At 41.5% G+C, this 14,927-nt stretch overlaps 1 protein-coding gene across 2 annotated transcripts in view; it reads left to right on the forward strand.

Annotated features, from left to right (window-relative positions):
• The first annotated feature begins 631 nt into the window (after nucleotides 1–631).
• Nucleotides 632–14,927, forward strand: part of dhx15 (DEAH (Asp-Glu-Ala-His) box helicase 15) — a 30,066-nt gene continuing 15,770 nt past the window's right edge. The window contains exons 1-6 of one of the 2 annotated variants that reach the window (XM_067523408.1): nucleotides 632–843; nucleotides 2,596–2,914; nucleotides 4,781–4,974; nucleotides 5,441–5,600; nucleotides 10,135–10,353; nucleotides 13,729–13,896. In XM_067523408.1, the coding sequence (XP_067379509.1) occupies nucleotides 839–843; nucleotides 2,596–2,914; nucleotides 4,781–4,974; nucleotides 5,441–5,600; nucleotides 10,135–10,353; nucleotides 13,729–13,896 (1,065 nt within the window). In that variant the 5' untranslated portion in view covers nucleotides 632–838. The other variant, XM_067523407.1, reaches the window with a different exon arrangement.

Raw genomic sequence — 14,927 nt, forward strand, 5'->3', positions numbered from 1 at the left:
AAAGTTTCAAATATAATTTTATTTTAGTAGCAGTAGTATATTTTTTGGTCTGTTCACACATAATATCATAAAATATATACAAAATATAATAGCTGATTGATAGGAACTGTTGTAGTTGCAGCCAGTGGCAGACTAGAGCTATCTGACAGGAAGGGCCAAAACATGTCTTTATCATATTGTTAATAATTGTTTGAAAGCAAATTTTGTTTGTATTGTAGTACTCAGCACAAAAGAATGCAGGTTATTTTCACTAAGAAGAGCAAAACATGTATGTTTGTTTTGCATTTCTAAAAGGCTGTGAAATAGTTGCTGATATTCACATCAGGGTCCCAGCATCACTGCGGGTCCAAGGGGGTCTCCCTGCAGCAAGAGTATCGGATGACACATCTGAGTCTGCAGTCATGTCCTGCTACCTTTGCATTCACATACAGATTTATTTTTACAACTGCAACATATTTTCTGAATCAGATTCAGTGAGATATAAAATACACACTGTAGTGAGACAAGCTTAGGACTGAAGGGGGCGAGGCAGCGTGCGTGTGTGCGTGCGTGCATGCAAGCATGTAAGTATGTAAGTATGCATGCATGTATTTATGCATGCGCGCGCGCGCGCTGTTTGGCGGGCACGTCAGCATCCCGACCCGACCGAGAGGCAAGCAGACCTCCTGCATCTTCCCCCTGCATCACTCAGCCACCGCACTGTTGCTGCAAACGCTGCATTCGCCTGTTGTGCAAAGCCTCATATGCAGGACTCAGTAAAGCCGGGACCTATGCAACGTGCTCATCTGGCCTCACAGCAAATCGCGGGTTTCGAGTCATTTTGTGAAGGAAAATAATTATGAGGTAAGAGCTTCCGGTCGCCATTTTGCCGGTCTGCATGGAGTAATTAGCCGCTAAAGTCGCTATTCAGACGGATACGGTTCGCAACATGTCCAAACGCCATCGTTTAGATTTAGGTGACGATTATTCCAGCAAAAGGGGATCACTGGAGGGGTACGTAACGTTAGCGGTAACTATTTACACGTGTTCAGCTGTTGGCGGTGCTTTTGTAGAGTGGTGCAGTGTGTTTGTTGTTGTCCTGTTAGCCAACGCTAACTCTTGCTAGTTTAGCTAGTCGGCTAGCATCGCCTGGGAAAGAATTAGCATCGTTGCTCGAATGAAAAGATATCCAACATGCATATGCGGGACGATTTTGCTTTTGGTCACATAGTAGTGTTGATAACTCACCAAGCAGTTCTCTAGCACCTGGTCTGGTCTACACGTGGCTGCATGCTAGCCGGTGTAAAGCAAAGCTACGCGTTAGCTATTTGCTAACCCAACTAACAAGGTGAACGCAAGGTGGAAAGGCCATAACCTTTCATTCCGTGACACAGAGTCAACGTGTAATCACGGTGTCTTTGTTGTTATGGCATGGGGGGTTTACTAAAATAAGGAATTGTGTTTTAAAACTGCACACAGGACCCCCATAGCCCGTTTAATACCCCAGTTAGCCCATTGGCTTAAATTAGACCATGTCAGTTATCGTTCATGCCTGTCGACGTCTGCTTTAAAGCTATAAACAGGTATGAAAAATTATTGTCCGATTTATCTGGTTAGCTGTACGTTTAAATATGTCTAAAGTTAAACAAATCGAGAGGCCTGTATTAGATTGTGACACTGAGAACACAAGCTCAGGGTCACTACTATGGTTTTTGACATCGGTTTGACCTAATGGAAGGGAGAGACAGTATTTTCCCTAAGACATAAAGAAGTAGTGAGTTATCATTTTAATTTAATCCACAAATCATACACAATGCGTTATTTAGACTGCTGCCAAGCGCCTTGAGACAAACTGTAGCGTTCATGGTGCAGCACAGCCCTCCACTAGTCATGCTTAGCATCACCTCTGCTATTAATTGATTTCCGTCATATTGTCATAGACATGCATGGACAAAAGTAATTAGTGGGAAAATATTACGTGATGAAGCTGCATTGTAGAGTTGTGCATCGATATACATGAAGTGAATAGTAAGACAGTGTGACACATTGAGACCTTGCAATGTACACACATTGTGTTCTGCATTTAGCCTGTGTGCAGGCAGCTTCACCGCACATTTTGTCAGTACCTGCTGAAGTACCTGTGGCTGTACTGTCAGTAGCTAGGTGTAAGGTACCAGAAAGTCCGCACTGCACGTTCTTCTCTGAATCCAACAAATGCAAGTTTTTCTCAAGCAAGAAATCAATCTGCTTGATGTAAATTGGAGAGGATTAGTTTATTCATGACCTTTGCATGCTACACTTGATTAGGCCGTGCTTTTTGCCACCATGAATAAGAATGTGCAGTAACCTTTTAAACAAGTTATTTTAGGAAAATAGCTTGACTTCGGGTAACGTTCATCCGCTGTGTGTTCCTTGTTTTATGTATTTCATTTTGGGTATGTTCTCCTGTTGTGGTTTTACTATGCCATTTCTAGGCCATATTGTTAGATTTGCTGAATGTGTGCTGGTGTGCGTGCATGTTGTGGTCATTTGGAGTAATGTTTGTCTCTCTGTGGTATGTTTAGTGGCTTAGTTTGTGTACAAGCAGTCTTAACTTCATGCATCTTCTTCTCACAGGCGTGACCGCAACAGGGAAAGAGACCGTGATGAGCGCCCAAAGGACCGCCCAAAGGACCGTGACAGAGACCGGGATGTAAAGCCAGCCTTGGTGCCCAACAATGGAGCTGCAAGCAATGCAGGCTTTCTTAAGCAGAACCCCATACAGCAGCAAATCAACCCCTTCACCAACCTGCCCCACACGCCACGCTACTATGAGATCCTCAAGAAGAGGCTGCAGCTGCCTGTGTGGGAGTACAGAGAGAGATTTACGGAGATCCTGATGAAGAACCAGTCCTTCGTGCTGGTGGGAGAGACGGGTTCTGGGAAGACGACACAGGTAGAAAGGCAGATTAATTACTGTTTCTGCAGTACGAGCACTTAAATACACTTGAGATGTCAACTACCCTAAACATGTACTCTAATCTGACTAAAATATGTCAAATTAAATCAAACTTTTAAATGTAATGATAAAATTGATCTAATAATACCATTAAAACCTAAGCAGTAATGAACAGATGATGCATTTTAAACAGTTTCTCTCTGGAGTTGATACGCAGTATGTGGTGGTTAGATTTATTTTAAGATCATGAAAGAGCTGGGTGGTCTGTCTTTTTTTTTTTTTTGTGCATGAGAGAAGATTAGAGTAAATCAGTGGTTGAGCCTTGGCCTCCTCCTGAGGGGAATATGTACTTCATCTTCCAAACACTTCTTAAATGAAGTGGTATAATCTTGTCAGTGCTTTTTGCCTTGATGATACTAGAAAATATGTGTATTTTAAACATTCATCATGAATGATTTTAACCCTCCTCTGCATATACATAAAGAATTTGCCAATGCAGGGCTATGGATCTTTTAAAAGAGTCCTCAATGGTTATTGCATTTGAAATGTAGGAAAGGAACATAATTAGGATTAAGTTTAATAATTAATGTTGCTTCTTGAAACTAAAATGGAGGATGCTTTCATTTAGTTTTGCATTTAGCAAAAGAATAAAAATACCTGTCTAGATTTAGGGCTGCGCTATTGCGGATTTAAAAAGAAAAGTCACAGTTTTATCTGTTTCAGCTAATATTCAGACTTCTGCTTCAAAACAACCATGAAAAAAGTCAGCTCCACTCACTTCATCTAAATGTCTGAATTTTGTAGTATTAAACCCTTTAGTGTTTAATGAATTTTATAAATGTATCTTTTAAAGCATATGTGCAAAAAGAGAAGATTCTTTGCAAAAAAAGAAAGCTAGCGGTAGCAGGGCTGTTATTCTTTACATATTGTAAACACAAATAAATGAAGTTTGCTGGTCAGTGCTGCAGCTGCCATTACTTAAGCTTGTTAACCAGCAAATCTCACACATGCAGGCATCTCCAAAGAATGTGTGTCAGTTTGCATTACTGGTATAATTTCAGCTAATTGGACAACTTGGATACGTTTCAGTGTTAGGTAGGTAGTAAGGATAGTTTCTAATTCCATATAGCCTGTTGCATATATAAACTCTGGACCGTGTCCTGAGAAATCATCCCAGGACATTGCTCAGAGCTATGTTTCACACATCACTGGATAAAGTCTGAACAATGTCAATCAGACATTTGCTTTCTTACAAACCCCTCCGGGAAAAAGAACGTCAGGATTAAAGTGCATGTTTGAAAGAGGCTTATGTGAACAGTTGGTGTTTTATACCAGTGATTAGCTTTTTTGTTTTTATTTTTTTGTTCTGTGTCCCCCTGATCTAGTCTAGTGGCTACAAATCACCGCTCTCACCAACGCAGCCTGGGCTAGATTCCCTTTCGGGGAATTTGGTCATTGCTCTGCTCTCCCGTATCAATCTCCTATGAGATCTACTCCTTTCTTGCGCTAAGGGGACCTGGTGGCTCAATGGTAGAGCATTGATTTGCGATACGGAGGGTTCGAATCGCACCCCACCAGGTGTGGCGCCGCCCAGCTATACGCCCGGCCAATCCCAGATAGAAGTACAAATGGGAGGGAAGGGCATCCGGCATAAATATTCATGCCAAATCAATGTGCAAAACATGTTCCGCTGTGACGGCCTCCTTAAAGGACAAGCCGAAAGCTAAGAGCAAGCTGAAAGAAAGTTTAAATCTTCCTGTATCATGGCCTGCATGGGTTAATATCATTGTTTTGCCTTTTCAGTTAAATTCTTTTCAAGTCATGTATATGTAAATGCAACCTGGATTGTCTGCGGTCTTCCAGATCCCTCAGTGGTGTGGGGACATGGTGCGCGCAATACCAGGACCAAAGAGAGCAGTGGCCTGCACTCAGCCGAGGAGGGTGGCGGCCATGAGCGTTGCCCAGAGGGTGGCGGATGAAATGGATGTCATGCTTGGTCAAGAAGTGGGCTACTCGATCAGGTTTGAGGACTGCAGTTCTGCAAAGACGGTACTCAAGTAAGAAGGATGTTTGAATATTTAAATATAAAAAAAATTAAATTTGCAGCTTACTATTTATATAAAAAAAACATAGCTGTATGGGCATAGGCTTATAATTGCATATGTCTTCATTTTAACCTGAGTTTTGTTTTTGAATCCTCTTATTTTAGTAAACTAATGGGATAGTCGGTAAACAAGATTCAAAATATAACATGACATGAGCATGAGGTGACATTTCTGCACTGTAATCTTCTTGAGTAGCAGCACTCTGACAATTTTTAGTTTCTAGATTTGTGGTTGACATTTTTTAAATCCAACTTGTTTTTCCTTACTCCTCATTCTACAGGGTAATATATTGCATTTTGAAACGCCTGCAGCTTCTTAGGGGGAATAGTCTTGTTTATTGATCTAATGTTAAGACTGAATTTATTCAGATGGTGCAATACTCACCGTTTCCCACCTGCATCTCTTTTTATTTATCCAGGTACATGACTGACGGGATGTTGCTGCGGGAGGCCATGAATGATCCCCTGCTCGAGCGTTACGGTGTCATCATCTTGGACGAGGCCCATGAGCGCACGCTGGCTACAGACATACTAATGGGGGTTCTCAAGGAGGTGGTTCGCCAAAGGCCTGACCTCAAGGTGAGGACAGGTTTAGGAAATATACTTTTCTCTCTATAGTTTTATTTTTTAAAACAAGGGTCTTTATTTTATTGTCTTTTTATAGTAGGTGGATTGATTTTAAGTCCTAATGTGGCTTTTATCCAGCACATTGATTGTTCATAATGAAAAATCAACTATTCAAGTCTATAATCAAGTTCTTGCTTGATATACTTGATTCACATGTTCGGATGACCTCGACTCTTGACACCTTTCACAGTGGTGATACAAATAAATGTGTGAAAAAAACCAACATAAATATAAATTTCTGTTAAAACAGATAAAATCTAAAATATGTTAAAAATCTAAAGATGAATAAAATGAGGTCCACCAAAAATAGAGATCCCATGCTGTGAAGTGAATTGTAATGATTATGATGATAATGATCAGAAGTTGGATGTGAGGATGTGATTATGATAAATAGTAAGTCACGGTCAAACACAGATATGATACAGAGGAAAAGGATAAAAGTGATTTTGACAGAGGGAGGAGTTGCACATTTTAATGGCCAATGGAAGAAAGGATCTCCTGTGGTGCTCTGTGGAGCTCTTGGCAGTGATCAGACTCTGTCTGAACCCACTCAGAAGAGTGGGTGGGGAGGCATTGTCTGGGATCGAGAAGAGTCTGAACAACATTCTCCTCTCAGCCACAACATATAGAGGGTTCAGCTCCACCCACAGACTTGAAGAACATCTGCAGCATGTTGTTGCAGATGTTGAAAGACCTAAGCCTCCTTAGAAATTACAGTGCCGTCAAGTAAATAGTTCAGTCCAGTTAACTCCCCACGAGGACTTCCAAGTATTTGTATTCTCTAACAACCTCCACACCTTGGATAGAGACATGAGTTACGTGATTCTTAATAACTGTTAAATGTCCTTTGGCAGCAATAACCTCAAACAAGCACTTCCCAAGGCTGAGGATTAGACCTGCCATATTCTTAAGATGTCTGGTGTAAACTGCTCTCTTGAGGACATTCCAGTGCCTTTCTATTGGTTTAAATCCTGGACTTTTTATTGGTCATTCTGTGGTAGATTTACTTTCATGTTTAGGCTCGCGGTCATCCTGCATCACCCAGCTTCTGCTGCAACTGGTTTGCCAACATTACTGACAGTCCCCTGTCAGATAGCTTGATAAACTTGTGGCTTCATTGTCCCTTTGATGAAGTGTTCAAGTCATAAAGCTCGCTGCACCGTTCTTCCTCTTCATAATGATGTTCTCAAGTTTGTGTAAAGTGCCCTTATTGCACCGTATGCAATGTGCTGTGTGTTTTACCTAAAGAAACAGCTTTGGGAGGGACAGTGTTTATCATTAGAACCTGCTAAAAATCCTTGAGGTCGCATCATTCTCATTTTTAGCCAGTACTGTATGTTGCACTTCTTGATTAAGATGACCAGTGTTGCATTAGGTGTTTCTTCTGTCACTAATACCATGAGTATTTTGTCTGTGCTCAGTGCTTGTAGCAAAATGATTGACTATGTAAGAGGAGACCCCACTCAGTAACACTGCGGTTTAACCATATGTGAATTCACTGTTGCTCTGGTGTTATGTTAAAGTTTTTCAGTCAAGATGTTTTTTCCCTTTTTCTATGGCAGTTTTTTCCCTGCATAGAGAGTTACAGGGCAGACGCATCTCAAATTTCATGCTGTCATCAAACCTAGCGTTACTTCTTTGATGCACCAGTGGCAACATAGTTCAGTTTCACCTGATCTTCTTCACCAACTAAAAGTTCAGTTATTACACAAGCAGGACCCTCTTATCACAGCTGGTGTTTGGATCAAAAGATATTTCCCAAGACTCAAAAGGGCTTGTCTTGAGAAGGCGACAGTCTGGACCAGAGGTATTGTCAAAGCAGAGTGAGAAGCGTTAAAAAAAAAAAAAAGGTCAAACCAGTGTGATTTCACTTCAAACTAAGATTCCACTTGTTTCCAGTATTACCATGCAGCATCTGAAGCCGTAAGAGAGGGTCAGGACAAGATAGCTGTAACGAAGAGAGAGATGTGGGTGAGACAGCTAGTGCTAAACAGCTAGTGCAAAAGCAGCAGGTGAAGTTATTTAATTTTAAGTGTGTGTACATGCATGCAGCATGTGCATATTTCATGGATGTATTTTCTGCACGTTTTTTGACCTTTGATTTCTTCTGCTGCTCTGTACATGTCGTATGTGAGATGTCCTCAAAGAGTGGGTGGGGGGTTCCATTGGTTTTTATCTACCTAGTACTGGGAAGTGCAATTTTACAACCCTTAGACTAAAAACTTGATTCTGTGGATATTCTACACAATTTTTAGGGCTGTGGATTATGAATGAATATTCTTCTTTCCTAAAATACGTTGCGTATAAAACTAACTTCATTAAACATGCATTTACAGTGAAGACACGCTACTCGTGCACGTCCATGTGTGGTCAAGATGCATTGTCAATTTAAAACTACTTAGTCATTTTAATTATTTTTTTTTACCAGGACCTCCAGCGTTTTTTTAGTACCTAGCTCCCGAAAGTGTGTCAGATTTTGATGTCAGATGAAAATTTAATTTAGGTAAATGTAAGTATCAGATCAGAGTTTGCTTAGTTCCACGGTTGCTCTCAAGGACATTTTCAAGGAGTAACAATACAGACAGTATGGCAGTCGTCCATGGACCGCAGGGTCAGTGGTCTGATCCTTCGTCCCGTGTACGTGTCTGTGTCCTTGAGCAAGACATTGAACCCCAAGTTGCTCCTGGTGGGTCAGGTGTGTGTGTGTGAGAGGGAGAGGGGGGGGAGAAGCGCTTTGGATAAAAGTGGTCATTTACCATTTGCAGTTTCAACCCAATCACTTGTGTCCTTAGTGTGTGCAGTGTATGTGTGTACGTCTGTGTGGACATATATATGGGTTATACAGTAGCATGGATAGCGGCAATGTATCAGTAAGTATGAGGTCAGCTGTTAATGAGTGTGATGGCCCGAGGAAAGAAACTGTTCTGGTTCTGTTCTTTTCTGGTTTTGACAGAAAGAGCTCTATAGCATATATTGGATCAAATTTGGATTGGCAGGTACCTAATATTAAAGAACTCAAATCAGAGCCAAAAAAGGTTTAATGAGAGATCCCAATCGGTAAACCTTTTTATTCTTCTGGGATTTTATGGCTCACAGCAACATTTGCAGAGGAAAAACAAACTGAAACTTGAGTGTTTTTATATTTGAGGTCACATTGGCTCCTACCCAAACTTTTGATATCGTTTCACTGATTAGACTCCAGCTTTGCCAACTTCTGACTCCCGTTAGCTTCTGCTCACATCATTAACCATCATTTTCATATCTTTTCCAGTCTTCACTGTGAATGTTTGAATCATATTTATTCAGTATGGCCAATCACAATTATGTGATTTTGTGTGTTGCTAGTACAGATAACTTTTGTTTGTTCTAACCTAGAAGATCTGCTCATTTTTCAAAATCTGTTTTCATCTCTACATGACCCACTTAATGCCTACAAAACACCGTCAAAGCTTTGAATATTACTTCCCCCAAAGGATGAATTCAGTGACAGCCCATGTTGATGTTCCTCTTCTCTCCTTCCTGCCTTTTGTCACATTTCTCATGACTGTGTCCCCATGTCTGACAGCTGTGTATCTGTTGAGGAAAGAAAGAGAAATGCGCTGTTGGGCTCAGAAGTGCACATCTATTCTGCACTGCAGCACAGTTCAGAACAGATAGATTGCTCCCAAGGTTAGCCCCACTTTATGCTCTTCAACCAGCAAGGTGTTGGTGCGGATAGGAGGGTGTAAGCAAGTTTAATAGGCAGTGTGAGCCAGACATAATTCTCATAAAGCAGATGGATAATGACTAGTTGTTTGTCAGTGTGGAATCAAAGGTTAGATTGTTGTTCACGGACTGTTAAATGAGGTCTAGGTTATTGGGAATGATCATCCGCTCACACCTCCCTCCCTCCTTCATCCCTATCCCCTACCAAATTTGAAAGTTTAATTTGCCTTGATTAAGAGCAATTATGATGTCTCGCAGAGCGTAAAGCAAAATGCCGAGATGCTGGCCCCTGAAAATGTTCGAGATTGAAAATGGGAGACGTGTTTCCCATCAGAATCCTAATGCGCTCTATCTAATGGCTCTAGAGAGAACATTGTGTACCCAACATCAGGAACAAGGACTGTCGTAGCTGTGTAGGTCAGTGACTTGGAGTGTAATGCCAAGTTCTACACTATAGACACCATCTTGGGTGTGTGCCAGCACCCTCTCCCTAAATTCTCATTCAGAGCATTACCCCTCCTGTATAGCTTTTTGCACTTTTCATCTACCCTGGAAATAGTTGCAACCTCATCTACTTAGCATGTGTCCTTATCACCGATCATCATCACGCCTCCATAAAATGTTAACACATTCTTCACTTGAGCGCTTGCTCCTATAATCACCACAGTCATTTGCACTCTACTGTCTTTACTTTTATTTTTACCTTTTGTTTTCACCTCTTGGATGGTCGTCACTCAAAAAATTCTCAAACTTCACGCTCTCCCTTCACGTCTCTGCCCAGGTCATCATCATGAGTGCCACGCTGGATGCCGGAAAGTTCCAAGTGTATTTCGACAGCTGCCCACTTCTAACCATCCCTGGACGCACACACCCTGTGGAGATATTCTACACGCCGGAACCAGAGCGGGACTACCTGGAGGCGGCCATCAGGACCGTGATCCAGATCCACATGTGTGAGGTGGATGAAGGCGACGTTCTGCTCTTCCTTACCGGTCAAGAGGTACAACTCCATAGCATTTTAATGATATTTAATAGCAAAGAATGTGCACTGGTTGGGAGTAGGGTTCAAGTTTGTGATGGTTTTAAACAAGTAATTCCAATAATTAGTATTTTCATTCTAAATTTAATACATTGATCGGTGATTTGCACAGTGTTTGAATTTTCCATAAAAATTATTAAAAACAACCTGTTATTTTTAACCTGTTCTGTCAGATTAACATTCTGAAATGCAAATTTGTACACAGTGATATATAGCGGAAGGAAGCTTCTTTTGAGAAGCAAGAAATACCAATTTTGTTTGGTCATTTTAACCCATGCAGAGGTTTTATACATCCCCAAAGTTAAGAGTGTGCATATTAATCTAATTACAGAGATGAGTTAATTCTACACACAGTGCCAGTAAGCACACATGTATATGTACTCTGCACATTAAGCTTCAGATTGATAGGTGTTAATGCATCTGACAGTGCCTGCATAGGGAAACCACCAGGATTTGCACAGTGAGAGGGGAGGAAAAAACAGAAGTGACCCAGATTCTGCCCTTCCCACGAATCTCTGAAATTAAGTCATTTATAATTTTTTTTTCTCCCTCCCTGTAAATGTTGTCCACTGATGTGTAATGGAGGGCAGGGTTCATGCCCAAAATGATGAATTTGGTCACAGCCGGGTGGAGACGCGCGCACACACAAGCTTGCACACAGAAGAATTGCCAACAAATAGTTCAGTGACATGATCATTGGACAGGAGAAGCTTGGTATGATTATACACCTAGTACTTTGACAAAATGGTGCTTTTAAAACGTAGAATTTCACTTTAAATGTGTAAATACAACAAAAATGGCTCTGGATAATTGTGACAGTTTGGAATTTATTTAAAATTTTCCGCTTTTATTTTCTGCATAGTTTTCGTCTACATAAGGGATCTAGTTGTGTCTTTCGCGTTATGACGAGACTTGTTTTTAGTTCTAATTATTTATCATTCGGCAGGAGCTTGACTGTTGCAGTATACTACTACCTACGTCAGTTATTTTCTGCCAAAGCAGAATCAATATGCTTCTTGTTATGAAGAGGGGTGAAGTCCTTGGAGGGCTTGCTATTTCAAGTGGGCTCTTTCAAGGGTTGGTAATTGATTTTTAGATTTGTTGTATCCCAGCAGTTGGGACAACCACAAACACCGATGGTCACCCCTCATGAATGCACAGAAAAGTCTGAGATATTTGCAGGCAACGTATTAGACTTTTTGCAGTTAAATGTAATTTGTTGATTTATATTCTACCCTCCTTGTACCGTGTAGCGCTCAAGCCTTACTGAGCACACTCCCACAGTGAGTTCATTATCACCCCGTCCTAATTGGGTTAAAGAAGTTAATGTCTGGTAGGTCTGGCAGAAATGGCTGTTCAAAGGGTGCTGCAGCACGCCCTCAAGCTCTTCATAACCTCTTCAGTCTCCCAGCAACTTTGATGTAGACTAATGATTGGGAGGCAGATCCCATTGCAAAGCCATAGATCTGCCTTTTTTTTTTTTTTTTTTTTTTTTATCTGACTGTTTTAATTTCTAACAGACGAAAGCAATACGCACAGGACTTTCTTCCTTGCTCTTCCGCACAGTTTTTCTGCAACATATTTCGTATCCACAAACAAATAGAACTGAAGCACCAATTCCAAACAAGAAAGTCGAAACTTATCACAGCTGTTCAGCAAAGATAAGTCCTAATATTTAAGCTTCCCCCTCAGCAGCTAACATCAAAACATGGGAATTGGCGCGGGGGAGGGGGTGTTTGCTAGTCGAGAGGAGTGCATAAATGTGTCGGTTATTAGCTTGGCTGTATATTGTTGCTTTTAGGGTCGCAGGGAGAGCTGGTGGACAGGTTCCCACTACTGGCCCACTGCCCCTATACGTGTGTGTAAACATACACTGGGCCATACACACACAAACACACACTACTCATGCACACTCCCTAAGGGACAGCCAGCCAGCTTGCTTCCAGCGCTTTGGCAAAGAGGTCCTTTTTTTTTTTCCTTCCATGGCAGCTGCTGCATCCAGAGGCTTGATAGGCTATTAATACCCAGGCTAATTTTACCAATCCATTCAGATTTAGTGTTTTCCACTTGTCAGTGTGTTGATTAAGAGGCACATGGCCATCAGCAGGGGTTGACTTAACACGGCGAACAAGGGGACAAACAGGGCTAATAACACACTTGCAGTCTAGAAGGAAAACAAGAAACGCCACCGTAGCTCTTTCTCATGTCAAGGCAGATGTTACGGGCTCCACACAGTGGGACAAATTAAGTCGGTTTCAGTCATGCTCCAACTAATTTAAACAAAGTATGCTTTTAGAAGAGAAAACTCAAATGACTCCAAAGATTTATAGGCTGTTTAGTGCCATACTAAATAATTAAGGGTCCATAAATAGTTCTAATGTTTTTAATCTATCTATAACAGCTAAGTTAAAAAATGAAATCGGACATGCTCCTGTTCATCAATGCCATCACTGTGACACTTAAAAAAGCTGTTGCATTGCTCCCATGGGCCTGCAGGTGGTGCAACAGTATAGTGTGTAATGTGACGCACAAAGTAACTGCTGCTTCCTGAGGATTAAGTGATTGTTGTTAAGAAAACAAAGACAATGGCACGTAACAGGAGTTGCTTAGAACTGAAAAGCTGTTATACGTTGTATTGAACCATACCAGAAACTCCTTAAATCCTTCCAAGTGTCATTTAAAATGCATTTGTGAACAAATGTAGGAGCAATAACACAGGCTTCCCTGTGTTAGTGAGGACAGGGCTGCCTGTGGATTATGTGTGGATATTCAGTTCATTCAATATTGTATTTCAATAGGCCTTTAGAGAATAGGCCCTAGCCCTCTTCCCACTATCATGCTTTCTTATTCCTGGTGCTGCTCGGGTCCTCTGTCTGTCTGCCAGCCCACCGGCTCTAGAACGTTCAGCTTCACTAAACTGATCTGCCATGATTTGCCGCTGGTTATGCATCAGTGCTGCAGTCTCATCTCACATTCCCCTCTACAATACTGCACTGTGGAATAATGAACCCTGTTTGAGTCTGTCTGGCTCTGTGTGTGCCTACCGAGCGTGCGCGTCCATGTTTTCCATGATTGCAGCATTTGACAACAGAGCCACAGGGAGCTCAGCAAAGCATACTGCAGTCCAGGTTTAATTTCCTCCGTCAGATGTAGCGATAGTTAGAACAAATGTACTGTAGCAGGGAACCATCGCTTCCTTGGCCGCCTCCCCTCGCTATCTCCCATTATCCAGATTCACTTCCATTGTTTATCCAGGTGTTGTTCAGAACCTGTTTGAATTTGCTGTTTGCATACTCAAGTGACATATGGATTAATTGTCGCACTTCCGTCTTTTAGGAAATTGATGAAGCCTGCAAGCGAATCAAGAGGGAGGTTGACGACCTGGGGCCTGAAGTGGGTGATATCAAAATCATCCCGTTGTACTCCACACTGCCTCCACAGCAGCAACAGAGGATCTTTGAGCCACCCCCACCCAATAAACCAAATGGTGCCATCGGAAGGAAGGTATAACTGCCTTGTTGCTATAAAAACACTGTGAGGGGGAGGTTGAAGCAGGGAGAAATGGAGAGGGGCTGATGTAGAAAGGACAGATGGGGAATAAGGTGGGTAAAGGAAGAGAGCTGGAAGGTAGGGACCGAAACTTTTTTCCCTTTCTCAGCTTTAGCGCAGAACTGACTCACACAACATATGCTGCTTTTGTCAGCATGTGATTCTCTGCTCTAAATTATAACTGGGGTATTACTCACGCCCTCTGAGCCTGAGGAAAGTACTGCATTCTCAGTCATTTTTATCTTTCCACTACATTTGCGCAGGCGCTGCTGCTACACAGTGAGGAGGCTCGGGAGCTCTTAGAGCATGTGAAAGGTTACATGTGCAGACCAAAAACAGAAATTTGGTTGCTGTACACTGTATGATTGTCTTCTGTCACTTAATCTCCGAGGAATGGATGATCCCCTTATTGATACAGGCACAAGACAATTCCTCTCTTTTGTGTGACAGTTTCTATTTAGATGGGCTCATCACCAGAGTAGCTGCACCACCTGTGCTGCCACACTGTTGGCCAGGGATCTGACAGAATATCAGAATATCAACACTGCCAGTGAATGAGCAAACATTCACCCCCAGCATCTGATAGGGGATGGTGTAGATGAATGACTCATTGCCGCAACCCCTCTAATTGAGTGAGATTAGTCTGACGTGTGAGCAGTGAAAATATTTATGGGCTGTCAGATTGAAACATATTGCAATACTTAAAAAAAGGCTTCATTCAACCTGCATTTTGAAAATTTAGAGGTTCTTGCATTGTTAAAAAAACATCTCAATTTTAGACAATTTTGTATTATTTCACCATAAAATAACGATTAAACATAGTCATCCACCCTGTATTTCCAGCAATATTATATATTATATATTTCCACAACCAGGGTTGGATCAAATACTTGACAGTGCAGTCCTATGTTTTTTAATTTATTTTTTTAATGCCTTCTAGTTTAAGAGGCTCAACATTGCTAGTTGTTTGATTATGCAAGATCTTA

Source organism: Channa argus, chromosome 12 (genome assembly GCF_033026475.1).
Source record: "Channa argus isolate prfri chromosome 12, Channa argus male v1.0, whole genome shotgun sequence".
Taxonomy (NCBI): Eukaryota; Metazoa; Chordata; class Actinopteri; order Anabantiformes; family Channidae; genus Channa; species Channa argus.